This window comes from Pseudopipra pipra, chromosome 2 (assembly GCF_036250125.1).
Source record: "Pseudopipra pipra isolate bDixPip1 chromosome 2, bDixPip1.hap1, whole genome shotgun sequence".
Lineage (NCBI taxonomy): Eukaryota > Metazoa > Chordata > Aves > Passeriformes > Pipridae > Pseudopipra > Pseudopipra pipra.
Window position 1 is genome coordinate 114,855,357 of NC_087550.1, and position 27,528 is coordinate 114,882,884.

A 27,528-nucleotide genomic window follows, 5' to 3' on the forward strand; every position below is an offset into this window, starting at 1 on the left:
TCTACCCGCGGGGGCACCAGACACGCATCACCGCAACCCCATCACCCCCCGTCCCCTCCCCGCAGGCGCCGCCCGTGGCCATCCCCGGGGCCGTGTCCGTGCCGGTGGCCGTGTTCGCGCTCCCCCCGCACCGCCCCGGGGCGGGGACTGCACCGTGGGCGGGCGGGGCAGGCGGCGCGTCCCGGGGCATCCGATCCGCCGCTCCCTGCTCCGCCCGCGGGTCGAGCCCAGCGCGGGGCTGCGGCCGCCGCCGAGCGCTCCGCGGAGAGGGCTCCGGAGCCGCGGCCCCCATTATGCTCAGCCATGGCGTGGCTGCCGGGCGGGCTGGCCGAGCTGCGCTGGGGCGCGCTGGTCGCCCTGTTCGTGGCGGCGCTGGCCACGCTGGCCGTGTACCTGGTGCAGTACGCGCTGCTGGCGCTGCGGCGCCGCCGCCGCCCGCCGCCGCCTCTCCCGGCTCCCGCCGCTCCCGGCCCGCGGGACGAGCTGCTGGACGAGGGCGGCTCGGTGCTGGCCTGGGCGCTGTCGCGGGGCAGCTGGAGGCGGCAGTGGCGGCGGGCCTGGGTGGCCGCGCTGCGGGCCGAGGCGGCGGAGCGGGCGGTGAGTGCCGGGGATGCAGGTGAGGGAGGGATGGGAGAGGGGGAGATGCCCGGTCGGGATGCTCCGGGCGGCGCCCCGCGCTCGCCGGGATGGGGGGACGCGGCTCCGGGCTGTCCCCGCTCCTAGGGACGCTGCGATTTGCTTCAGGGATAAACGAGGGTGCTGGCGGCGTGTTTCTGCCCCTCCGTGTGTTTGTGTATTTACACGTGTGCGTTTGGTGGCTGCTCGGCAGGGGTTTGCAGGAAGGAGCCGGGCACAGGCACGGGATGGGCGCACGCGTGGGAGCTGGGAAGGATGGGGAGAAAGGGAAGCCGCGACCCCCGCAGCCCCTGGCAGGGGTTCGCACCGCCGATAACATTGTTCGGGCGTGGGGAGGAGGAAACAATGGAAACTTCCTGGCCTGGGCCTACGGCCCGTCCTTCGGCAAATAATTCCCAGAGCTGGGCTTCCCCCGTGTTGCCTGAGGCCCTGCTGAACCCGTGTGTGTGTGTGTAGTGTAACTCCAAAGGCTGGCGTCCCTCAGACCCGCTGGGTGGTGGGATGCTCAGGGTTTGGTCAGTTTGCTTTTAACCTGGGTCAGGGAGGATGGCAATCCTTCCCATCCCAACCTGCCCTTCCCGCAAATGGCACAGTGTGGGATCCTGCTCGTTTGTGTGTAATGGTATGCCCGGGTCTAAGAGGTGAGGAGCTTAGGCGAGGCTGTGGCAACCTGATTTCCTTGTCCCGAGGACTGAACCCTTGTCATGTCAGTGAAGAATGCTGAGGCTAAACTGTCTAGGAAGCAGCATGTCCCCAGGTCTCCAAATTTCCTTGCATCCCTCTCCCTGGGGGAGACTTCTTAGACCTAGGAGGTTCCGTTCTTCTTGCATGCCAGGGAGCAGGCTGGGGAAGAAGGAAGAGTGGGGCAACATGTGTGTATGAAAGATAAGGAATATAAATTTAACACTTTCCAAATACCACTGTGAGTAAGGGCAGTGGGAGGAAAATACTTCGTCCGCCCTTTCAGATTGCACGAGGAGAAAAGCAGGGGCTGTGCTGAGAAATGAAGGTTTGCCCTGCACTTGTGGAAGAGAAGAGCCCAGACAGCTCGGGCACAGGTGCTGGGAACTGAAAATGAACCGGGCACAAGTGGCAGCTTCCCGTCCCTGCGCAGGGACCGAAGCCGCTCTGACAGGGACACGCACACCCTCCCTGCCCGGGCGAGCAGCTGGAGCGCCGAGTTCCCCGCCTGGCACTGCAGCGTGGCCGTGCTCCCGCTGTCAGGCTCCCAAAACAATGTCAGCGGCACGCAGCTAATGAAATTCCTGCCTGCAAAACAAGGCCGGGTGACGAGGGGAGCGGGGCTGGCGGCCCGGTGCGGGGAGCAGGTGGGGAATGCAGCGCTGATGCTTCTGAAAGTATGACCTCACTGCCAAAACGCTGCCTTCCCCTCGCTGCCTGCGTGGAGGCTGGGTGGCTGTCGGCACTGCCTGCCGTCACAGACAGGGAGGACTGGGGAGGGGAAGCTTTCTTTCCTCACCTCTGCAAGACGATATTTGGGGTTTCTTAGTTTTGGCACAGCCTAGTGCAGCCGTGTTATTAGGCCAAAGCAAACAGGCCTTTTCAAACTGCAGCACTGATAAATCCTCGCTCAAGAGGAGCAGTTTCACTGAACTCAGTTGCTTTGCTCTGCACTGTGCTGTTGTGCACCTTGGTATTCTACTGCAGAGAAAGATGAGTTATGATTAGGCCCATGGTTATGTCCTAAGTATATGTTTTCAGGCTCTACCCTATATTATGTAGTGAGGTGTCGTGCAATTAATACGTAGAAGTTTTGACATACATTTGCAATTCCAGGAACTTGACTGGCGGTGCATTTTTTATCACTTGTTTTCAAGCAGTGGCTTTGTCACCTAATGATGGTTCTTTTTTTTTCTTCTTTCTCAGGATTCTCAGTTGCTCACGTTTGAGGAAGATGACCCACTAGAACCACTTGAGCTGGCAGTTAAAGAAGTTATTAGTGTTGTAAAGTCAGCTGAAGAGAAGGTAAACTTTGGATTTGTTGTGTTCCGGTGTACTTTGGGGCAGGAAATGTTACCTTTTATTAGCGTGGGTGGGAGCTTTGTTTGTCAATACTCCTGTACCCTTGCCCTGCGTTTGCAGAGGCTGGTAAGAGGCTGCCTGTCTTAATAAACCTCTGCATTGATTCACTTCTTTTGCAAGTCACGAGCAGAAGGTGCTCCAGGGCTTCTACCAAATGAACAATAACCAGGGTTATGCCAAGTTTATGGGTACGCCCTCAGTGAGCTCACAGAGCACCCCCACCTCCACAGTCCTTAGGATGGTTCCCCATCCTATTGCTGAAGTGTGGAGTGGGGACTCCACAAAGAAAGAAAGGGACATTTCTCCTCTGGGACAGGAAAACATCCTTGTCTGCCTCTTGCTGTTTGTGTGGCTGATGACAGGTTTGCTTCATAAGTGGGAGCTGAGTAAGGATCATTGGAAGAGGTGCAAAGCCCTGGGGGTGAAGTCTTGACTGTGCTGAATCCTATGAGGAGCAAGTGATTTCTTTCTTCCTCTCCCACTGCACATACTGGGAGGTGTTTTAGTATCTGTGAAATTAAAATAAGGCAGAATGTGGCTCTTAGAACAGGGCAAAAATGCATTAAAAGGGAAAAAAGATCTGTGTATGCTTATTATTATTCTGTATTTTTGTCCTAGTGACTGTAAGTGCTACTTACATCCAAGCTTGTGCTCAGCTTTAGGCACCTGCATCAAATTAGCCTGCAGCTTTTCTTTTAGTTTTGCTCTGTTATTTTGCTTTGCTTGTCTGATTTAGATGTTAAGCAGCTCTACTATGATTCCTCTGAAAACTATGCATGCTTATCTGCCTGATACACAACTTAGAGGCACACCCTGACTGGTGGCAGCTGGGGAATTGTGAACTTGTAAAGTTGTTTGTGCACTTGTTTTCTCTCTTTTTATTTGGTGGTGTTTTGGGGTTTTTTCCCCTCCCAGAAATGGGGCTGGAGAGACTGGATTTAGTGAGGCTGTAGAGGTGACACAAGTGTTAACTCTGTGCCACTGGAGGACACCAGGATGGGGAATTGTAAGGACAGGGGGCTGCTGGGTCTGAAAGGGATGTGCTGTGTAATGTGTGAAGCCAGCACCCGAGGGAGATCTGCTGCAAATAAAAGCTGGCAAGTAACAGCACAAAAAACTGCTGTCTTGCAGTGCAGTGTTTCTAAAACATTGCTGAAAATTGGGCAGGGCTGCAAGGGTTGGACTTGATGATCTCGGAGGTCCCTTCCAACCCAGCTGATTTTGTGATTCTATGAAATGTGCTTTCATGGGAGATGGCCAGGAGGAGGTCTGGGTCTGCTGGCTGCCCTTGGGCAGTGAGAGCATCATCATCTCCAGGCTAAAACTGGTGCCTGTGTGCCAGAACCAAGGCACAGTGCTGCAGTCCTGGGTTCCCCTGAAGTCTTGTCGTACCCAGGGAAGGTTGTGCTGCAGTCCTCAGCTAACCTGGGTGTTGTTTACCTGTAGGTTCTGGCTGCCGTAGCAGGGAGGTAAGTTAGTGCCCACAGTGCCCTGTGGGCACCTTCCCCTGCTGTGGTGAAATTTGGGCAGCTGGAAGCAGTAGGTGCTGACTCCCTGGCAGCCTGAATCCAGGGAACTTCTCTCCTGTACCTGTGGCTTTGGAATCCTCCGCCCTCCCTTGTGCAGTCTCTGGTCCTTCTCTCTGACCTTTGGTTGAACCATTTGAGCATGTTAATCGAGCTGTTCCACTGCAGACAGCAATCTAATGTGGTTTCAAAGCAGCTTAAATATAAGCACATTTAAAAATTTATTCGACTAAACCAGGTTTGCTTTCATCCTCTGGGTTGTTCTGAACTGTTCCAAAAAACCCATTTCTATAGCCTTGTGCACAGCTGCTGGAAGAATTTCTCTAAATTGTTCTTACTCCTTCAGTTAAAGTTACAACCTGAGTATTTATTTGAATTTCAGTGTATAATAACCTTAGAGTGGCACTCTGGTACCTACTTTCCCTTCTTCTTTAGTTGCATACCTTTCTCTAAACACCTCAGGAGTTCTCTTATATGATAATTGTCTCTTACATATTCCTCAGGTAATACCAGGGTCCAAAGGGTTTTTTGGTGGTGTTTTCTTTCGCCCCCCCCCCCCGCCCTTGCTCTTCAAACTCTCAGTATTTGCATATGAAATTGAAATCTCTCTTTGCAGTTTGTCCAAACTCAAGCTTCTGGTACATGTTTGTAAGTCTCTACCGGTGCGACTGGCTCTGGATGCAGTTTGTGACCACGTGCTGTGTGTTTGTCAGTGTTGTAGCATCCCACAGAGCTCTGTACTTGCCTGAGGCATCACCTCACACAAGACTCTTTTCCTGCAACCTGTTCAACGTGCTGCTTTACTTGTGATCTGTATGGAAGGAGCGTGTGGGTGCCTTGGCTCAGCAGCCAGGGTTTGATTTATTGCACGTCGTTTCAAATATGACTTAGACCTTGCATCAGAAGGGTTGTGGCCATCAAAGGAAGCAGAGGATTGAGGGTGAGGGATCAAAATAGCAGTAAACATGGGATGTGCAATGCTTTCATGCAGCTGTGTGCTGATAGAGGCCTCTATCAGGTGGGTGGTCCTCTGTCCTCTTGTATGCTGGGCCATGGAGCACAGCCAGGTGATGAGCCTGGGAAGTCTTGCTCCAAAAAAACAGCCAGGCAGACTGTAATTATTATATTACTGCTGTCAGCCCTGTTTATGACCAGGACATGGGCTGGCACCTGCAGTCCTTAGGTATGTACCCGCTGTCCTGGCCTTGAAGAAGCTGGAAGTGGTGAAACTGTGTTTGCTCCACAGTGAAATGCTGCAGACACGGTTGGAATGCTGCTGCTTCTCAGCTTGGCCAAAGCTGTTGTGATGGGAACAGAGCTGCTCTGTGGCTGAAGGTTACACCACACTGCTCCTTGATAAAGCCTCTGTTTATGTGTCGCCTTCACTCCCAGTTTTGGGCCAGAGCCTAAATATATAGAATGAAGTGGCCTGTTTTCATTGTGTGGTATTGGTTGTTTTGTTTTAATAAAGTAAACATTAGGAATATTCTTAGCTATTTCTGCCAGCCTTTCCACTAGTGCAGTCTGTTTCCAGAGGATTTGAGCTTCACAACAGTGACAGCAACAAAAAAGGCAACAAAAAGGAAGATTCTCTTGCTGGGGACTTGGCACAGAGGGTTTGGATGGAGCAGGCAACCACAGAATTCTTCTTTCTTTTTCTGCTTCATGCTTAACTGGAAAGGGATAAAATTTCTTCAGAGGGCCATTCCTTTAATGAGTGATAATAAGTTGCTATATTGTCTCTTACCTTCAGTTTTGCTTGAAAAGCTGTCCCAGAGCTTTGCTGCTTCAATGACTGGGGTTTTTTTACAAACCTAGGTGGAACTATGGCCCATGCAGCTTTTATTACTTTTTTTTTCTTTTTTTCAGTTTCTGTACTAGTATAACCCTTTATCCTTACTGTGTTTACTCTTCTTCCATGGTTCTTGCTGTCAGTAAATGTATTATGAAGGAATTGTATTTTCTTTGAGCTTTTGTTTAGCTTGGCTACGTAAGTTGCTCCTTAAGTCTGCTTTCACAACGTTGTCTTGGCTCATAAGTCTCTCCATTCTCAGCAGCAGCTCCAATTAAATCCATGTTCTTGAATGTGGTGGCTGAAGTGACACACAACCCTACAGGTGAGGTCTCACTGTGCAAGGAGATAGCTTCTTTTAGTCCCTGTAAGTACTTCCTTGAGGGGTTTTAGGCTCCAATCTGCCTCCTGTGGCTGCTTCGCACTGTGACTGATTTGTTGCAGCCAGGTCTCTCTCCCTGTGGTGTTCTCCCAGTGATAAGATGTTCTCTGTGTGAGTAGTAGTTGTTAATTCTTACACAAACACACACACTGCATATTTTGTATTGCATTTCTCTCCTACATTTCAAGGTTTTTCAGCTTTCCTGTGTGACGTCCTAGTCTTCCTTTGTGTTGCTGTTTCCCAGCTTGCTTTCCTGAGCATCACATTTGCTTTCAGGTTTCTCCTGAGGGATTTTGGATGTTAATTGTGCAATAGGTTTGATGCCTGACAGGCTCCTTCGTAACTTCTTTCCAGCTTTCACCTCCTTGCTCGCTGTCCTCTCCCTATTCAAAAGCACATCCCTGTTCCCCTTAATGTGGGAATGACAGACAAAACAACAAAACGATCCAAGGTACTTCAGAAGTGGGTGTCTTGTCCAAGGAGCACATCAAGCTGTTTGCTTCCCTGGAGATTACGCTGGTTTTGGCGCTGTCAGGTGACCTGTCTTGTCTTTGGTTGCTACTGCAGATGTGTGTGGGCCTCCTGAAGGCTTGTGCCACATCTGCTGGCTTGGCACAGGGAGCAGGGATGCCTCAGTACACCCACACAGGTACATTCTGTCTCTGCAACTGAATTGCTCTCCAAGCTACTGTGGCACGAACTGGCAAACCTCTCCTGGGGTTTGTTGTCTCCTGCTGGCCTCTGTGTCTTCAGCTGTGCTGTCTCTCAGGTGGTTTGACAAGACTTGCAGTTAGTGAGGCCAAACCAGCAGGTCTGCTTCTGGTGTTTATTTATTTCCCCCCTTCTGAAGTGTGAGGACTGCTTCCTGTCCTTGCACCGTTTGATACTCACTTAATTTGATAGGTGGATTGAAAATTCTTCCTGTCCTGTCTCCTTGTACTCCCTGCTTGTTTGTTTTACTCCCTCTCCCCTTTTTTTCCCCCCATACTTGAATCTGTATGTGTCGTTCTCAAAGGAGTGGATAAATTCACATGTTTTATCAGTTTCTGCCTTGTTTCTGTGGCTGAGCTGGAATCTCTCTCTCCTGCACTCATTCCATCACTCACCCTGCCTTCACCATGGTGTTTACCATCAGGTTGGAAAACTGACTTGAGGTTGTCTCATTGCATTTGCAGGCAAATTCACTTTGATACCAGCTCCTAAAAATCCACACCTACCTGTGCCTGGATTAGATATTTCGTTTGTCTTCTCTCCTTCATTTGGTCTGTGTCGCTTGGTAAACTGGGTGAAGAGGGATTGGTGAAGAAGCTGGAGAAACCCCCCTCAAAGAATTTAAGGCACTGGCTCTGGTAAACAAAGAAGATCATGTAATTCTTCTTCTGAACAGCTCAGTGTTCATGACTATCAAAAGGCACAAGTTTCTGGCTGGAAAAATTATCTTATGGTGAAGTTTTAAGCCAAGCACACAAACTGTGTGGCCATTGAAAAGATAAGTTTTCCATGCCAAAAAAGAGCCTTCCTGGAGAAATATGGGAGAAATATTTCTATGGGAGAAATATTTCTCTGGGAGAAATATGGGAAATTGTGAGGATCCTAAATCTGATCCCTACAGTTGAGATCAAGGCAGCTTTCACTGTATGGTTGCCTCATGGTGAATACTAATTTTCTTGTGAAAATGTTAAATGTCTGTGCTACTTACATACTGGTGAGTAACCCCGAGTAACCTGTCCTTTCTGCAAATAAATACCACGTGCTATAAAACTTGATTTCCTTCCAGAAAACAAACAAAAAAAGGCAATCAAGGCCTGTACTGCTGGGGGTTTTACACACACGTGTGATGTGGTCAGGGCCTGGGGAAGGTGAAGAAGATCTTCCCCATCAGGTCTGTCAGAACTTCCCCCTGAAGTCACAGCCCTTCAGCTCAGGGAGGGAACCTGGTGCTGCCCTGGGAGAGGGGAGGGAGGAGTAACAAAAAGGGACTGTGTAAGGTGCAGATTGTTGGGGTGCCAATGCCAAAGCTGAAACCTCAAGGTGAGAGGACACCACATGTGAGGAGCAAGGGCAGCACGGTGCTTCTTGAGATGAAGGAAGGAATAAAAACTGAGATTTTGCAGCTCTGTCCAGAGGAACTGCAAAGGGAAAATGTCAAGATACAGAGGGGGAGGGCAAAGCAAGGGGGGAAGGGTTTTAATAGCTGTGAGTGCACAAGTTTGGACACTTGAGTGTCTCAGAAAAATAGTCTTGCTCCAACTGTAGTGCTTCTTCAGTCTCCTTTGTTCCTGCTCTTGTTTATCTGGAAGAGAATTGTTTTCAGGATAATTGTACTAACAGTTTTAGATACCTGTAAGCAAGCTGTGTCACAGCACCTGCAGCTCACTGGGGGACAAAGCCCAGTTGGGCCGAGGAGTTTTGCCATCACAGCTCACCCCCATCGTGGGCCAGTGTGGTCAGAGATGGAGAGGGGAGGCTGGAGGGTGTCGAGGAAGCAGCAGGAATAACCCTGGTATAGGGGTGATCACGTCCCAGGAGTCAGCTGAGTATGGGAAGGGATGGCAGAGGGCTGAGGAGGAGCAGGGACACAGCCTTGCAGGCAAAGGTACCTGAGGAAGGGCTGGGAACCCCTTCCATGGGAGATCCCCAAAGCACATGGAGAGACCTTGGCTGGTGATGGGGTATTTGTGCCAGGGGAGGTGCTGGAGGGGGAAAATAGCTTGGTCTTGGTTTCTTTGTGCTGCTGCTTTACCTCCTCAGAAGATCTGTCTTGCCTAGAGGTAGGATCACAAAAGAGAGCTGGGGGTGACCCCTCCGGGAGTCCAGAATTAGCTGGTCCCAGCTGCTGTGCAGGGCTTAATTTTTCAAGAGCTGCTTGTTATAAAAATGAACAGTTTTCTAGACTCTAAACCACAAAGTGTTGATGACCGGGGATGTCCCTGGTAAGTGGGGTGGGAGAGAGAGGAACAGAAATGAAGTTGAAGGGCAACTCTCTTCCCATTCAGATTCCTCTGGATGTCTGTCCTTCCTCTTTCTCTCCCCTGTCGACCAGAAAGGGATGCTTTGCCTGATCATCCCTTCTCCAGCTCTTCATCTGTGCAGAGAAAATGAATTTGAGGAAGCAGGTTGGATGGAGGGGAGAGGAACACAGCACAGAAAGCTTCAGTATTTGTCTTTGTGTGACTCCTGGAGAAGTTGGCCTTTATGTTTCTGCTCTGGTCTATCAAAGTCATCTACACTTCTAAAGGAAGGTCGCTTAACAAGGGAAACAATAGTTGTGGTCTCTTTAATCAGCTTCTCACCACTTGTGGCAGGATCTTAAATGGAAACAAAGTCACTTTCTCGTCAAGTTCTAGCCCAGAATTCTACTGCTCTCAGTATTCTGACCCCTTCATCCACCCTGATCCCAGAACAAAGGGATTCAACTGATATAAAGATATGTTATTTTCCTTTTACAAACATGAAACTGCTCTTTTTTCTGATTGGATTAAAAAAATAACACGTCTGTACCCAAAGGCCACAGTTATTTTATTAGAAGTGAAGGCAGAAGGGGAGTAGGACTTAGTAGATGTCTTGGCAGAAAATAAATTCATCAAGGAGACAAAGTGCAAGCCGTACTGGTCTGGGCTTTGAAGCTAAAGGTAAAAATATTTTTAAAAAATAGTTCAGCATCTCTTGACAAAGTGTAGAAATGCACCACCTGCACTGTCTGTTTCCATGCTTTACTTGGAATTAAACATGATTAAGAAACAAGTGGCACATAAACTCTCTGGCCACACTTTGTTTTTTTTTAAAGCATTAATCAACCACATACCTGGCAAGCTTGGCTCCTGGACATCCAGAAATTCCAGATGATTGGCTCTGCATCACATGTGCAGCAAGTCCAACTTGTTTTGCATGCACTGAACTTCCTGTGGATGTGTGGATGAAATGTGCATGGATGATAAACCACTGCATTTAGGACTTGCAAGTGCCAGGAGCTTTTGCATCAGGCCTGTCCTTTTTGCTCCTCTTCCCTCTAAAAAGAGGGAAGAACCTGTTTATTTCTTAGGTGTTCCAAGAGCCACCATGTCAGGCCCTCATGAATGGAGTGATTCTGTGTTTCAGCTCAGCTACAAGTGAAATAAGCAGTTGAGCTCTTCATTCCTGTTAGCTATTAAAAATACCTTAAAATCTTTTATATATTACCATAATAGCGGGTGTTCATGTTGATTGTGTGGGATTAATGTCAGAAATCACTTCCGAGGGAATTTAGACTTTGGGAAAGGGGAGAGGTGAGCTCTCTCTATTTGTCCACTTCTAAACTATAATTTGCAGAAGGCAAACCTGAAAAGGCAAATCTTGTTGCTTGTGGGTGTGGTTGGGATTTTTATTTGTCATCTTTGCCCCCCCACTCCCCCTGCTCCTTTGTAATTAAGTCTCTACCTTAATGGATGTGCTCTGAAACCCTTGATAATGCTCTGGTCATCCTTAAAACGTACCCTAGAGAGCCCAGGGAGATGAAATATATTTAAGGAGAGGCCGATAAGGATCTTCCAGAAGGAACATGATTCACTTTAAAGCCTTCAGCTTCAATTCCAGTGCCCATAAGTGGAGCAGTGAGTGCACAAACACAGTTTAATAGCATCATGCAGAGTTTCTGTCAGACAGATCTCGCAGCGAGTTAATTTGTCTGCGCATTGCATTGACCTGATTACCTTCTCCTGAGTCAGTCTAAGGAGGGCTCAGCTGTCCTTTCCAGTGGAGCTGTGGGGACAGTAACCACAGAGGAGGGACAGTGACAAGCAGATGTCTCCAGCCAGCAGGTCTGGTTGCAAAGTGATCGTGTCTCTGTGGTGTAATGAATGTTTTCTGACTTCTACCCTTGGGGGCTTTTCCTGTGCCGCCAGCCTGCACACTCCAGGAATTTTGCCTGGCAGCTCCAGCACCTCAGTTTGCAGAGGAGAGAGAGGAAAAACTATTTGGTGTTTGTAAACTCAGTGTGATAACAAGTTAAATTACTGCTCGTAAAAGTGAGGGAGTGGACTCGACAAAGTCTGTCGCAGTCTGGTGGCATACAGAGTTTTCTCAGATGTTTAGTTTTCTCACCAAATTTCAGGACCTTTCTTGTTTTGGCCAAAGGCTTGAATAAACTTGTGAAGGCTCCTGTTCTTTCCCATCCCCCTGGGAACTGGAATTATTCAGGCAAAATCCTCTTCTGTAGCAGCAGGGTTATGCCAAAGTTTCACATTCGTAGGATACCACTAAACTAAAGATTGTTTGGTAAAAACAGCTGTCCTGTTTCAGGCTACCTAGTTCTTACCAGAAGAGGAAGAAGAACAAACATCTTTGTCTCCCTTATGCAAAATTGCCTCTTTGAGCTTTTAATATCTAGATATATGAAATTGAAAGGAGTCTTTGTCAGGTGAGGAGTTACTTTTGAATTAGATAATAATACAAAAGAAATTTTGAGAAACACCATAATTTGCAGGCATTAAATTTCATGTGCAGAACTGAACACTGGAACTACATCTTTTTAGAAGAACGTACAGAAGGAGGCAGGAACAATCATGAAATTGCTCAGGAATTTCCCACCTGTGGAATTTGGCATAGTTCTGATAGCCTAAAGTCCTTCCTTAGTTCCTTTCTTGCTTTCACCAGACCTTCTGAAGACTAACTTGTTTTTCTCTTCCTTTGTTTCCCCTCACCCTTTTTACTCCTTCAGGTGGTTTCTTGCAATGTTGTGGGAGGTTCTGTAAGGTTTGTTGTCGCCGTCTCTGACCCTTCGCCCGCGGCTGCCGAACCTCGGTCCTACAGCGTGAAACTGTCTCCACTTCACTTGCAGGTAAAGGGTTCCTCTCTCTTCCCTTTGTTTTGTTACATTTCATCCCTCAGCTGTTTGCAAACTGCGTATTCACTTGTGTTAGCTCTGGTAAAATGTTTAGTAACGTTACACTTTCCCTCTGGGGCAAGTGGTAAATTCATAAATTACGGATAAATAACACGTTGGGTAGAGTAGTCGGATGTATAGAACAGTTCCCTTTCTTGACTGGCAGGCACTCACAAAGATTAAGCACCTTCTGCCTTCTTGGATTGTCACTTTGAAGTTACTTATAACATTCTTCCTTTGTCAAGCCTTAGTATGGGGCTTGGCCTACAGTTTCTTGACGGGACACCAGAACATTCTCCAATAACTGGTTTCTTATCCACAGCTCCAGCTCTCCGTGAAAGACAAAGGAGAAGATGTCAAAGTTGAGTGGTTCCTCATTAACACCAATGAAATCAACTTTGAAATCCAGCCAGCAGTGCAGGAGGTCAGTCAGTAAGTTTTATTTGTTGTAGTGGTAGAGAAAACAGTTCTCCATCCCTTCGGTCCAAAATGTAGTGTAAAGCCTTTGCCATGGCTCAGTCACCAAACCCCTCCATCTCTGAAATCTGGGATCATCTCTAGAGATTACTGAGGCATTAGAGATAAGTCAAGTCTGTATTCGATGGACAAATAACTTTGCAAACATTTTTTGTCCAAATTCAAAAGCGTGAAAAAGTCTGTTCCTAAATACCTTCTCTCTGAGCACTTCCAAAATAATTAAAAAACCCAGTTGTAATGGTATCCCCATCAAAGCGATTGCAAAGTTGCTCCTTTCCTTAATTTAAACCAGTTTTGAAATCTGGCAATGATGGTTCAGAAATAGCTGTGAAAAAATACAGTTGTTTAAGGAAATGATGGACGATCTAAAAATATTTTGATGCTTTTGGAATTGCATCTTATCTTTGTATATAAACAACTGATTTGTTGGGGATTGTTTTACTGGGACATCCCCTGAAAGAGTTTCTTCGTGATTCAAGATTCTCTTCTGCCTTTGACCCTTCACAATTATATTTTTTTGGCATAAATGTGGTGACTTAAGCCTTTCTTACAACAGAGGGTGAAGACTTGCTTGTGTTTTGTGAAGTTGCTTTTCAGACTGAAGGCCTTGTTAAAAAATAGGTTTATTGTAGAGCTACTTCTAAAGACCTGTACTGAATGCCCTAATTTATTACCACAGCTTTTATACACAAATATGTGAAACTCATAACTAAAGACAGACAAGTCTTTTGAAGTGTGCTTTAATGTAGATTTTACTGTGCACACGTAGCAGTGTAAATGACCCTCACGTGCTGGGGTGACATGCTGATTATCCACATATTGAACAGTCATTAAATTATTCCTGACAAACACAGATGACTCTGCAGTCACTGTGAACTTCACAACCAGCTTTTTGAGAGGTGCCCAAGTCCAGCCTTGCAAGGTTGCAACTTGTTATGCTTTGCCCATGTTTTTAGAATGAGCCTGTTAAGTTCTTAATAGTTAAAGGCTTTATTTTCCCTTTGAAGTTTCTATTAGCACTCAGGGAAGAGGGGAGGCAATAAACAAAGATCTAAAACCTGTGAGCAACCTACACCTCAGAAATTGCTTCAGCTCCTAAACTTAAGCATCAGCTTTTGTGTCCTGTTTTTTTTTCCTCTTTTGGAAGCGAGATCGTGTGTACAAATAAATACCTGTAATTACTTGTGATTATCTACACAGTGGTTTTGTCATCACACAGGCTGGGTATAACAACCCATTTTCTGTTGATAATGGCTGGGTGAACCTGAGCTGTGTTTGGCAACCTGGCTGACTCGTAGGGCTTGGGTTTGCATGGGGTGACTTGGTGTGCTGGTTTGCCCCAAGGTGGCTGTGGTGACTGGCTGTGCACCCCTAGCCCATGTCAAACCCAAAGTGAAACCTGTTGACTTCATCATTTTGGGCTTGCCCTGTCGAGGGTGTCGTGGTGGAGCATGACTTTCTGACTAAGGATGGCTAAAAATGAGGTTGGGCTGACAGGAGGCTCTTTAATTGATCTCTTTTCCAAGTAACTATGGAAGCAACAGAAAATACCTATGAGTAGAAGTCCAGTGACTGTGGTTGTTGTTGGTTTTTTTAAATAACAAATATCAGAGAAGGTTGATGGCAAAGCAAGTGGCAACTGGGATTTTAGAATCTGATTTGTTCATCAAGCAGCGTTAAGGTAAAGGCAGGGGAGGGAAATTACCTCCAAAACAGCAAGGACTAACCACAGTTTATCTGCTTATTTAAATAACTTAAGTAATGAAATTGCTGAAAAGGAAATAGCTTTAAACAGCCTAATTTGCTTAAATCTTTTTTAAAGTAGACAAGTATTCTCTGCAAGTTGCAGAGGTGCCTCTTTCCTTGGCAGTTGTTTGAGGGAGCACAGTGTGAGTGCAGCAGAGTTTCTGTGAGACTGGCCCATGCTGTTGTATGTTTTGAACCTGTCATCAAAGGCCAGTTGGGTAAGAAGGCAGTAAAACAGGAATTCTGTACACTGGCATTCCTGGGATTTTTATGAAACACCCTAAATGTTTCTGTAACACTTGGGTAATTGGGGAAGGGCTGTTACTCCAAATCTGTTTGGCCTCTTGTGTAACCTCCCAACAGTAAAGTCTCCCAGTGTGGTATCAGATGGGAAAAGATGGATGAGTCCTCTGTTTTTAGGTCAGATGATTGTCTCCTACTTAAATCTTTTCTTTAAAGAAGAAACCTCACTGAGATTTCTCCTGTGCTACCTTCAGAGCTGTTGGGTGTCAGACTGTCCCTTCTGGGGAAGCTTAATTTAAAAATCTACTCCCTGTAGGCAGCTGAGCAGAAGAGAATTCCTGAGGAGCATGCTATGGGAAGCAGGCATTCTCCAGGAACACAGAAAGGGCAGGGGCAGGTCGCTGTCTTCATACACCTTATCATACCAATCGTGAAGCTACGTGTGTAATCAAAATCTGTGGTCTGTTCTGATCCCTCAGAGATTGTGGTGCTAAGCACAGACAACCTTGAGATTTTTTGAACGGGCAACCTCACGAGCCAGTCCCCCAGAGCACCACGACTACCTGTCCTTGCAGTGCACTTTTTCAGCAAGGTTGAAGACCTCCAGGAGATGCTGTAATATTTTTTGTGTCAGTGCAGCACAGGATTAGTTTCTCCTCAGCTGCTGCAGGCTGGCATAACTCCCATTAAATCTGTGGAACGGTGCCGATCTGCTTATCTGATGACCTGATCTGCTCCCTCCGTGGAGTGCAGAGCAGCACACAATCTTTAAAACACCCATCATAAGATAAAAGCTGTTAGTGAAACTTCTTGTTTTGTGGCTAATAGTCTTCCTTGCTCTCAGAACAGCATGTGACTTTTTTAACTGTTTAATCCTAGTTTTCCTTTAAGGCACAATATAGAAATTTAAGTAATTCTTTGCATGATCTCTTGTTAAATTCTGTTGTTGGCAACAGAAACCACGTCTCCCTCTGACAAAGTTAATGTTTGATAGCTTTGGTGGTTTAGGTACACCAAATTTAATTTTGCCTTACCTTCTTCTGAGTTTTGAGAAGCCTGATTGTTTGTTTCCTCCTAGGGACAGGCAGCAGGGAAATGTGCAATACCTGAAACGCTCAGAGATGTCTTGAAGAACCTCTTTAGCTCAGCTTCTCCATCTGTGGTGTTGAGTGTGAGGCCTGCAGATACAAAGGAGGTTCAGGTAAGTCTTGCTCCTGCCAAAATCCTTTGAGAAGCGTCCTTCTGCTTAGTGTTTTTATTACATATCCATGACTCACAAATGTGACACTAGTCCGGGGTGCTTTCACGTGCACAATCCCTCTTGTTCTGCTTGCCTTTTGCAGAATGTACAGAACACAAGCCTTCTCCCTCAGGCCACTAGTCCTCCCAAACCTCCAAGGGCTCATGAACTCAAGCTGCTGGTGAAGAACATCGCGGTAAACCCGACCCATCACCGTGCTGCAGGTAACGCAGCCCATGAGGTGCTGCTCGTGTCCAGGCAGGGTTGGATTGTTTGGTTTGTGTTTTTTTTTTTCCTTTCGGGCGAAATAATTTGGAAGTTCTGGGTTACGACCTTCTCTCAAAAGGGAGTTGCTTTACTCCGAGAAACAGACTTCATGGAATCGTAGAACTGTTTGAGTTGGAAGGGACCTTAAAGATCATCCTGTTCCAACCCCCCTGCCATGGGCAGGGACACCTTCCACTGGACCAAGCCTCATCCAACCTGGCCTGGAACACTTCCAGGAGCGGGGCATCCACAGCTTCTCTGGGCAACTGCTGCCAGTGCTGACTTAGTCCTGCTTGTGCAGGTTTTGGCTTATGCTGTTGGCAGTGACATTGGTTTGATTGAGTGTTATCTTATTTTTACAGCTGCTTTTCTTTACTTCTCAGCAATTTGCTGGTTCATCTGAAACTCTCCTCCTCTGTGTAAACTCTTCAGAGGTGATCTTTTTTTGTCAGGATTTCTCCCCCTAAGGAAGTACCTCTGGGGGTAAGGGAGGCAGTACCTCTTGCAAGTGGAGACTGAAGCCAGAAAGGAGGTCACTGCCTAGTGAAGTTACTGTATTGGTTTTGCAAAGTAGCACCAAGCCTGTCTTACAAGTACTCAGACTTCTCCAGGTGCAGTCAGGCCTCTGTTGCTGACTGAGGCACGAGGAGGAACATTTCAGGTTTTATCAGCAGAAATACGAATTTGAGGCTCTGTTATTTACAGTCACTAAACAGTTCTGTAACAGTCTTTTTAATGGAAGCTTTTGGCTGCTAAATTAGGCAGGGCACAAGTTTTGGATAAATATATCCTACTTGCTGTACTCCTTTTTTCAGTTAGATGTAATAGGTTTCTGCCCTAGACTCTTGCATAATGCTGCTTTGCTTATCCTGATTGGAAGTGATTTCCCTAAAAATTTCTGCAGGCTGTTTTTTCTTTTAAAAACAAATTATTTTTAAAGCAGTTCTGGAACTCTGTGCTGTGAAATGTCCTCTATAAATAAAACTGTGCTGGAAACTGCAACCTGGTCTAGTGGCAAGTGTCCCTGCCAATGGCAGGGGGGTTGGAACAAGATGATCTTTAAGATCCCTTCCAACCCAAACCATTCTATGATTCTGTGATTTGTTATTACTGTACAATTTTGTAGTGCAAATTAAGCTTTCCAAAAGAGCAAGTCATTTTGACTGCATTTAAAAGCCATGATATGAGATACCTTTATGTGCATACAGTGCATAGAATAGAAGATTGACCTTATGAGAAACCTCTCTGCACCTTCCCTGAAAATGAGAGGAAGAGAGGACAATGAATGTGCTCTGTTCTGGGAACACAGATGTTGGGAGGCAAAATCCCCATTTGCTATTGTCAAAGGAGATGGAGGGAGTTTTGCTGGTTCCTTAGCAACTCTGGGAGTGTAAACATTTGGAATTGAGTTCCAAATGAGAAGCAAAACTTCACACCATGGTTTAACTGGTACACTTGAATTCCAGTGGAAATACTGCACAGCTGGAAAGGTGCTATCTGCTGGACATAACTTGCTGCCTTTTAATTATTGATCCTTTCCATTTTCCTGTCCTTATCTTGCAATAATTCATTATCCTGTTGGAACTCTGAGACCCCATAAGAGTGTGCAGTATTTCAGGCCAACCTGCACAGGTACATGGAGGGTTGGAGAGGGGCAGTTTGTCTGTCTTGACCATTTATCATCCATGATAATGATCGTAAACCAAGTATGATTTATCATAAACCGTGGATGCTAACATGGTTTATAGGAGCTTGTGGCTCTGCTGTTGATGTGTTAGTTCAACTGGTGAATAACCAGTAGCAGAACTGGTCTCTGCTTATGGGCTGTGCCCATTTTTATCTCCTCGGTTTGTGTATGTAAACAAAGATTACCCTGGATTTTGTACTGCATAGTCCACAGGGAATCATCTAGGGCAAAAGTGATTTCTGCTGTTAAGGAAGAAGTTGTTGGTTGTTCACACCAGGGTGTGCAGGGCACAAATGCCACAGTCCCCTGCTGGCTACGGTCGGTGAGTGGCTCTGGTTGTAGTTTCAGGCAGAGCTGTGCAGCTCTTTCTGCCCTGGGCTGCTGAGCACAGGACAGGCTGCAGGGACATATGGCTGGGTGAGCAGAAACCACCCCAGGTTCATTAACTCAGGCTCAGCTCACTTGGAAAGCAGCTCAACTACTTACTCCAGGGTCAGCTTGGATCCCAAATAAGCTGCGTGTACGCGGTGCTTTGTCTCCTCTAATAACCTTGCCAGGCCCAAGCTGCCTCTGTGCCTGAGACAGGGATGATCCACAGCCCTGAGTCATCAGCAGAGGACAGCTGAGAGCTGATGATAGTAAATATAAACCAGTAAATATTCTGGAGAAAGGGAGGCAGCATCTTTTGTTTGCTTTGCTCGCAGTTAGTACTGAGCTTTTTTTGTCTCTTTCCTTGATATTTTGGAACTCTGGGTCTGAAATTTTTTTTCCGAGGCTGTGAAAGCCTTACAAAAGAAGTTGTTTTAAGAGCAACACATTTTGCAAACTATTTCCCCCCTTGGAGCAGCAATATGACTACTGTAATACGCCAATTTGCCACACTATCAAATTCCAAGATCAAGGCAGAGATAAGGCTGCAGCAGTGCTTTAAAATGCCATGAACTTGTTAAAAACCGCAGTCCACAGAGCCATTGTGAATTAGCACTGCTGTCATCAGTCACTCGCCAGCAGAGAAAGCTTGTTTCCATGTCCAAATAAACCACTGTGACCGTGGTCAGTAGGGACTTTAAAAACTTATGGGTTTCTTAAGGCAGCTGGAGGCAACTTTGCTCCCTCCCTGCCTTGCACCCACACCACCACCTCCTCACCGTGCTGTCTCCCCACCCTTTTTGATCTCTTTATGCCTTCACTTTCTTGCTTCACGCCAGAATTTAAATTGGGTTGTCATGTTTCACACTGTGTAGAGCAGCACATAAGACACTGGTGATGCAATGTTGACCTTTGCCATTAATGTTGTCGCTGTACAAACCAAGGGAGGGAATTTATTCTGTGGGAGGGTGAGAAAGTGTTTGCAACAGTCTGTTCTGAAGTGCAGGATGCAATGAAACGGGGTTCTTTGCTTTCTTTTGGGTAAGTGGCCTCTTGCTGGTGGAGTATTAATGGCTTGGTTTTTCTTGCCCTCACAGGCAGCACAGACCTTGTGTGTATAGTTCAGTTGAATGACCCTATGCAGAAGTTTTCCAGCTCTGTAGCCAAAAATGCTGCACATCCCTTTTGGAAGGAAGAGTTTATCTTGTAAGTAACTTACCTACTGAGAGTACTTTTGCAGTAAAGCATCTTTTTGTACTTGAACTGTATGAGGGAAGAGTGGCATTTGGAAATACAAGCAGTTGGGTGGCCTCAGAGAAATCTGGAGCTGATGAGGACTTCAGGATATCTAATTACCCTCTGCATGGACATGAGATCAAGTAGGTCTCTAGATCATCCGTGGCAGGTATCAGATTCCAGTAAATGACAGCAGTAACAGGCATAATAAATCACCCTGTGCTTTCATACAGTGCCAAACCAAAGTGTTAGCAAGGTTTTGAAGTCACTTTACCTTGAAAACTGCTTTTGAGGGAATGTAATGTCTCTCCATTCACTCCCCTGAGTGGAAAAAGTAAATGTGCAAAAACGATTGACCGTCTGAAAAAATGGTGGCTGTGACTAAAAAGGGAGAGTAAAACTTAACTAGCTTTTTTTATTCCTGTAGAGCAAAAATGGGACTTTTGGGCAGCTTACACGGTGTTCTGTGATTCACACAGTTGCTGTAAATAAGGTCAAAAGGGAGCAGTTCTAAAGCTATTTTCATTTTCACTTTTGAACAGCAGAGCAAAAATACCTGGTAGCTTCTGTATGTACGAGTATAGGAAGGAGGAATCACTGATGGCAGGGTAGGTCAGAGGATGTTCCTTTAGTGGCTTTAAGCACATGCACAGTGAGGCAGAAGCAGCTTTCCAAGGGAATTGTGTAGAATTGTGTATGCTGCCATACAACATACTGCAGACACTGCTTTCTTATTTTTTCTACCAGATTATTAAGGTGAAAGGCACTTCACGTGCAGTGGAGTCTCTCTGGTTCTTTCTGTAGCTTCCCTCTTCTATCTCAGTTCCATTCTTCTTTACATATATATAAAAAATACATATTTTTTATATGAGAGTAATGCTGCATGGTTTTGTGTGACATTTTTCTTCATTGTCTAGTCACAGCCTGGCATCCACTGGATCTGTTCCTTCTCTTGCAAAGCAGAGATTTGGTCACAAGGAACTGAACCTGTGCCTGTCTGTGCTCTCTTCCTTGAGGAGTGATGTGCTCCTCCTCACCTTTGACCAGTCATCACAAGTTGTACAGGGCTTGGAGAACACCCCTCTGCATGTGCAGGGGATGATGATGATCAGAAGTCACTGTAGTTAGCAAAGAAACAGTGATATTGTAGAACAACACTGGAAGGCCTCCACCTTTCTATGTGGCCTGAGGGAGGTGTGTGCACCTGGTTCCTGCTGTTCAGTGGAAAACCATCCAGGAAGCTTTATCCCTTCAACCAACAATTTGTGAGGTCTGATTTTAGTTATGAGCAGCTACAGCTTTGGAAGACAGCCACAGACCAGACAACCTTCTTCTGTGACACTGTGCTGTGTTGCCATCAAGACTTAAGGATTAACATGATATGATTTCTTCTCCGTGGTGAGAAGGGGAGAATTGTCCTTCTGTTGCAGCTTTCTGTTCTGGAGCATCACAGAGTGCTTCAGCCACCAGTGGGTCTGTGAATCACTTCAGCCATCTGTTGGTGGAACAGCACCCGTGCTCGATGCTGCAGAGCAGACAGGTTCCCAGCAGTTTTGGGCAGGAAGTTTGTAAGAATAATACCCTTTCTAACTGAAAGTGCAGACAGAGGGCAGGCAGGATGTGATTAACTTGACTGGAATTTGGCCTTGACACCAGGGATAATGCTGGGGTTTCCACACTGCTTTTCAGAAGTGCATGAGGTAAGCCTGGGGACTTTTACAGATGAGTGATTAGGATTTTGGCAGGATTTTTTCTGAACTTCATTCAAGTTCATGGACAAGCCCTTTTCTTTCTTCACAACCAAAAATATCCTCCACTCTGAGGACCAGTGTACTGAACACCATGTCAGGCTCTGCTTTAGCTTTGTGGCAAAAGCAGCAAGAGTACCAACAAAGTGCTTCCTTTCAAGTTTTGGAGGTGCAGGAGAGGGTGGTAGTGGCAGGGAAAAGCTTAAAATGTGCTGCATAGATGGTGTCCCACAGAATCTAGTGGAGGTGGGATGTTTGCAACCAAAAAGACATAGCAAAATGAAATACATATATGCCCTTAGGGTTTTTGGCAGAACACCCACTGAGAAGGTTATAAACCAGAGTTTTACTGGAGGGTTCCTCAGTAGGTACCCAGTTTGCTTCACTGTCTCAGTCAGAGGAAAGGTTTTGTATCTGTTGTCTGGTCCCTCTTGTGAAGTGCCACATATGCCAGTAATTCTGTCAATAGTTCACACTGTTCCTGTCACACAGAAATCAATTCTTGCAACATCCCTGTTGCTTTTCCTTATTTTGGAAAAGCAATACTGACTCTTCTCACTTAAAACTATAATTACTTTTATTTTCTTGCGTCTATCCTGTTTTTGCAGAACACTTTCCTGCTTTGACAAGGGAACCCCACAGCTTTGAATGGGTTTTTGAAAGAACCTGTTCCAGCATCTTGACTTACAAATTTGATCCTTCAGGGAAAAAAAAAAAAAAAAGCTTCTTAGTGCTGTGGTGTAATTGTCAGACCAGGGACCAACATCAGCTTGGAGGGCAGTGTTTGTCAGCTGCTGGGGAGAAGAAGAGCCTCTGAAATTTTAGGAGATTGAACCTGTGCCACAGTGGTGGAGGGAACCAGGCCATGGTTTTCTGACTGTGATCCCTTTAGGGAGGCTTACCTGTGTGCCCAGCAGCCTGGCAGTGCCACCTCCCTAATCAGCAAGGTGCACTTGCTTGGCATGGGAGAGGGCTGAGAAAAGCTGGGGAACAGAGAAAAACCTAAGTAGGGAGGAAAATCTGCTTTCCTGCAAAGTCCTAACGTGGTTTTGTTTACTTCACAGTGAACTAAGTGCCAAATCAAAAGCATTGCAACTGCAAATAGTAGAAGATGGAAAGATGGATAGTAAGTATTAAGACTGAATTGCTTTGCATGATCAGCTTGTGAGCTTTGCTGACTGTTGACAAGTCCCCTTTTAGTTCTGGATGGCCAAACTGATGGTCACACCCATCAGTAACTGTGGATAGAAGAGAGAATACACTGGTCAGGTGCCTCTGTCCTGCTCTGGGTTAAGGTTGCAGAGAATCTTTTGAGTTTCTTTCTAGACTCTCAACATACTGAGTCTTCCATGTACTGATATCCTATATTTTTCAGCCTTCCAAACTTCTAACAGATCCACTGTGAGCCTTTTTGGTTTCAAGTTAAGCTTTCGAGGCGTTTCTGTGGCTGAAGGGGAATCTTGAGTGTTAATCCTAAATCCTTCCTTTTCAAGCCCCAGAGGCTGCCTAAAAATTATCAGATATAAAACATGCTCATTATGATTATATTGGATTAAATGTAAAAGGGGGCTGAAGCCTTTTTGCTGCTTGATTCTGTTGTTGCAGAATTATTTTTAATAATCTAGATATACAGACTTGTGTGATACCTTGCATATGATCTGCAATTATTGGAGGGATTGGAAAGTTAAATGTAGGCACAAGCTTGAAAAAATTTCTCTGATATGGATGCAGTTTTTTATTTTTAACAAAAAATGTGGAATCTATATAGAGTCAAAAATGAAATCTATATAGAGTGGAATCTATACAGAGTCAACAATTGTATGTTGTTCCTTGCACAAAGTTTAGTCTTGCCTGTACCTAAGCATCTTTAACAATGGATCTTGCAAACAACACCAGTAATGTTCCACATCCTACTGAGGGTGTGACTGTCAGCCTGTTTTCCTGAAGAAAAGGGTCCCAGTGGATTGCACTGACATTTGTCTTCCTGCCCCTCTGCCCCCCCCATACCAGCTTAGCTGTTCTTCTTCCTAAAATTTGAATAGAAGACTCAAAGTAGAATCATATTAACAAGCAGAGAGCTGAGTAATGTGAATATAATGTGCTTGTCTTTGAATTTCACAGAAAACTAGGATTTCATCTCTGAAATCATGCAGTACTTTTGCTATTAGTTTGCTGTTAAATCTTGTGGAGCTGAAAAAAGTCAGGAGAGGAACAAGAGAACTGCTGAACTTGCACTGAAGTTCAAATTGAGAAAGACAATGATGCACTAGTCTAGCAGGAATCCAGAGCGTTCTCTGGAATGAAAGATGCAGGTAGCTGGTTGTGGGGATTGTTCAAGGACCTAACAGGAATATTTCTAGTTGTTTTCTTTTTCCCTAAACATTCTGTGTATACAGGGAAAAACAATGGCCAGAAATAGTAGTAAATATTAGTAAATAGTAGTATTTAATTTCTCCATTCTTTCCTGTTGCACAGTGTTAGGCCAGGCTGAGGAACAGTCATAAAATGGAAAGAAAACTGTGAAAAGTGCCAGGTTTCTGCCCCATGGTGTAGAACCAGTTTCTGGAATTAGCTGCCTGTGCTCTTCCTCCCCTTTTCCCATCTCCCCCCCCCTTAAACATACTCACAGCTTAGGTGTGCACTGATTTTGTTGATTTTCTTTTTTCCAGGTCCTTTATCCGGGAAGGTGACTGTACCTCTGGACTTGTTCAGGAAACAACCCTCTGGCCAGCAAAGCTTTGCCCTGAACAGTGAGGCCAGTGAGGGCAGCTCGGAGCCAGGGCCCGGGCTGGGAACCATCAGTGCAGAGGTACTGCTGGGTTTGGATGGGTTTGGGGTGGATCTTTTGCCTCTGGAAGTATAAGCAAGTGCTTATCTTGTGCTTTTGGCTGAGCCAGAGTAGCACACTCTGATTGTGCAGTGTTTGTGTCTCACCAAAAGAATGAGCTCTTGAGTTTGGCTCTTGAGCATCAGCAAAAACATTAAAGAAATACTAGGTAGAAATACTGTCCTTCTTGCTTGACTGTGCTTCTAAGGTGACTTTTTTTTCTGGTCTCCTTAGTTCTCTTTTATAGAACCCAATGAACTGAAGACAAGGCAGGTCTCCTCCCCAGTGCTGGCCACCAAGATAGAAAAGGATCGCACTGTGATGCCCTGTGGGACTGTGGTCACTACTGTCACTGCTGTGAGAACCAAACCTCGTCTGGAAGGGAGAGCATCTCCCCTGAGCACAGGTGAGGGGCTCCAGTTCTTCCTGTGCTCACTCACAGGGTTATCCATGGGCCCTGGGAGAAGTGCTGTGGGGTGGGATGTAAGGAGAGAGTTCTCTGATGTGTTGGAGTGGGGTTGCTCTTTGTGTCCTCTGGAATCAGGTTTTTAATTTTCACGGAACCTTGTTCTTACAAGAGGAACAGTTAATGCTTCTTTTAATACACACTGTAAACCTTCACAGTAGGGTGATAATGCAGAAGACCTGGATTTTGGAGGGTGGTTTTTCACATGACAAGTGTATCAGACTCTCAGGGTGTTTGCTGATGACAGACCATCCTGTGCCTTCTAACCTTGATCTGTGTTATCATGTGTAATGAAGGTTGGTATGTGACAAAGCCCTTTTCAGCGTGTCTTTTAGGAGCAGATTTTCCAATTCTTCTTGGGATAAATATGAAAGTAAAACCTGTGAACAGTCTTGATATGAAGTCTCACAAAGACGAGCATTAAGTTATTCAAGCAGATCTTTTACTTAAGTGGGTGTCATCTAGCATATTACAGTAGAAGGTTTAAAAACAATAAATTCCTACACTTCACAGGTCTTTCTGGGGTCAGGTTACAATAGAACATGTGTTGAGAATGTGTATTAAACAGCTTTCTTAAACACTTATGTTTTGAACAGACACAACAGCTATAATAAATTCTTATTAATGTCATAAAAAATGTCTCAAATAGTTCAAATAACCAAAAAACTTGGTCCTCAGATTCTCCTGTGAAAACTCCAGTTAAAGTAAAGGTGACTGAAAAGGATCTCTCTGTTGAAGCTCTCCATTCTCATGGTGCTCCAGTCAGCAAAACTTTGTCATCTTCAGACACAGGTAACTGAAATATTCAAAGGTGCTAATGAGGACATGTCTCTCTCTGCTGCACGTGGGATTAATGTGATCCTGTTAAAATAACAGCCAACCCATATGGCTGCTGCCTGTCAACAGCACTGAGATGTTTATGTTACAAAGCACTGTGGTTAAGGGATATGGCAGTCTTGCAGTGAAAGTCTGGTTTTCATTGGCAATTTAAATTACTGGTTTTGAATAAATAACAATGAGCTGTGGTTTGGAGAGGGGAGGTGACTGCAGGAAAGCCAGGCTGTGTTTTCTTTTACTTTTTAGTGAAAGATTCCTCCTTTCATAAAGGCATGGGGGATGCTGCACAAAATCAAAACCCTGTGACAAGAACCTCTTAAGGCCATTGTGAAGTCCCCTCTGTCTGAAGAGAACACAGGGGTTGGACTGATGTAAGGAAGACTGAATTCTCTTCCTAGCCTTAATCCTGGGCTTTTTTTTGGGCTAATGCAAATACCCAATCTTGCTGTGCCTGTTTGTCCACCTTCCTAAGTCACCTGGCATACAGGTGCCTGCACAGTGGCAGGTGGCATTGATAATAACTTTAATTATAAATTCACTTTGAATTGTATTAAGTCTGATCTTGGCTCTGGGTTGTTTTACCCTTGCAAGCTGCAACTCTGAATCTTCTGCATCTTCTTCAGTCCTGTGTGTGGTCACCACTGAGTCTTTCAGGAGCTCTGTGGGCGACAGGAATAAAAGACGTGACCCAGTCTGGCTGCCAGTGACACATAATGTGGAGTTAAGATTGCTCTGTAGGGATTTCAGTGGAGATGGGACAATCTGGAGATGATCTAGAGTGCTCCTGGCAGAGTCAGAAGGTTTGCTGAGAGACAGAAATGGGGTCAACAAATATGGGGAAGAGCATGAAGCACTAACCATGAATAGCTGTGATAGCACTTGAATCTTGTCCCACCTCCAGGCTAACAAGTGCTGTGATAACATGAAGCAATGTGGAATATTACTGCCTCAATTTGGGAAATGTTGAGACAGTGCAGTACTTCTGAGTTGACTCCCTTAAGCATTTATGATATTAAAGATACAAAACACTTACTGGAAAACTCATCTGAAGGCAGCTTAGACCCTAATGGTACAGACAGCGTTTTTAATGGGAGTGCAGGGGAATTTCTGTGAAATGTTTATACAGTACAGCAGGAAGAATAACTCATTAGAAGGAAAGGTTAAGCCAAATGAAAGAAACACAAAGAAGCTTTTGGTATGGCAGTAACTTGGGTAACGGTTATCATAAACACCATGGCAAAATTGGAATAAGCACTCTGGAAAAGGTGCTGTGTCGGTGCCATGGTTCTAAGTGATGACAGTAATGAGAATTAACAAGTGCCTGGATGGTCTCAGCTCTTCCTGGGGGCTTTGCAGAGGCTGGGGAGATGGAAAAGTAAAGGTTTATGATGAGTGTGCAGACATGCACAACCCTTGTGCACACATATACTCTTAAATTCCAGGCCTCATCTTTTATTGCATTAATGTCACAGTAACAAAAGACACTGCTCAATTTAATTAACACTGGTGATATTCCTGCCTCTGTTTTTTGGTGTGGGTTTTTTTTGCTGTTAAAACTCTTAGCCGAAAAGCTCACCTCAGACAATCAAATATGGGGATTTTTGTCTTGCTGACTTTCTTTGCCTGATTTGTTCCTCAGCTTGATGAATTATCAGTGTGTGTTTGCTGTGCCCAAAGTACTTTGCATTACCAGATGCCAGAATTGGCCATGCTTAAAAATAAATATGTTTGTCACTAAAGAGCATTTTATAAAGAAGGTTTTACGTTCCTGTGCAATGTTTGGAGGGGAGAAAGGGGGGGGTGCACTTTATAGGCTTTGGAGGCAGCTGATGAAGAGCAGAGTGACTGACACTTTGCCCTCCCCATCCTATCAAAGTGCCATAGCAAATTTGGAAATGCTGAGCAAGGATGTTTGGAAAAAGAGCAAAATAGCTACCTGAGGAAGCAGTGTCATGCACCAGCTTTGCACCATGTTCTTTGTGACTTTGATACCTGATGCTCTCACCACTGTCATCACAGTGTAGCAGTGCATTGAAATAATTTGATGTGTTGTCTAGGCTTCCAGAAAAACTCCTTTGTGCTCAGGGAGAGGGTTTGTAAGTGCAGCTTCAGTACCTTTTCTCCAAAGAAAGGGTTATGGGAGGGA

At 45.5% G+C, this 27,528-nt stretch overlaps 1 protein-coding gene across 2 annotated transcripts in view; it reads left to right on the top strand.

Annotated features, from left to right (window-relative positions):
* The first annotated feature begins 201 nt into the window (after nucleotides 1–201).
* C2CD2 (C2 calcium dependent domain containing 2) overlaps nucleotides 202–27,528 on the top strand; it is a 39,276-nt gene continuing 11,949 nt past the window's right edge. Inside the window, exons 1-11 of one of the 2 annotated variants that reach the window (XM_064647023.1) lie at nucleotides 202–597; nucleotides 2,524–2,622; nucleotides 12,075–12,194; nucleotides 12,562–12,663; nucleotides 15,784–15,906; nucleotides 16,049–16,169; nucleotides 19,366–19,474; nucleotides 22,317–22,378; nucleotides 23,922–24,061; nucleotides 24,314–24,485; nucleotides 25,224–25,337. In XM_064647023.1, coding sequence (XP_064503093.1) covers nucleotides 304–597; nucleotides 2,524–2,622; nucleotides 12,075–12,194; nucleotides 12,562–12,663; nucleotides 15,784–15,906; nucleotides 16,049–16,169; nucleotides 19,366–19,474; nucleotides 22,317–22,378; nucleotides 23,922–24,061; nucleotides 24,314–24,485; nucleotides 25,224–25,337 — 1,456 coding nt within the window. In that variant the 5' untranslated portion in view covers nucleotides 202–303. The remainder of the gene's footprint in view (nucleotides 598–2,523; nucleotides 2,623–12,074; nucleotides 12,195–12,561; nucleotides 12,664–15,783; nucleotides 15,907–16,048; nucleotides 16,170–19,365; nucleotides 19,475–22,316; nucleotides 22,379–23,921; nucleotides 24,062–24,313; nucleotides 24,486–25,223; nucleotides 25,338–27,528) is intronic. The other variant, XM_064647022.1, reaches the window with a different exon arrangement.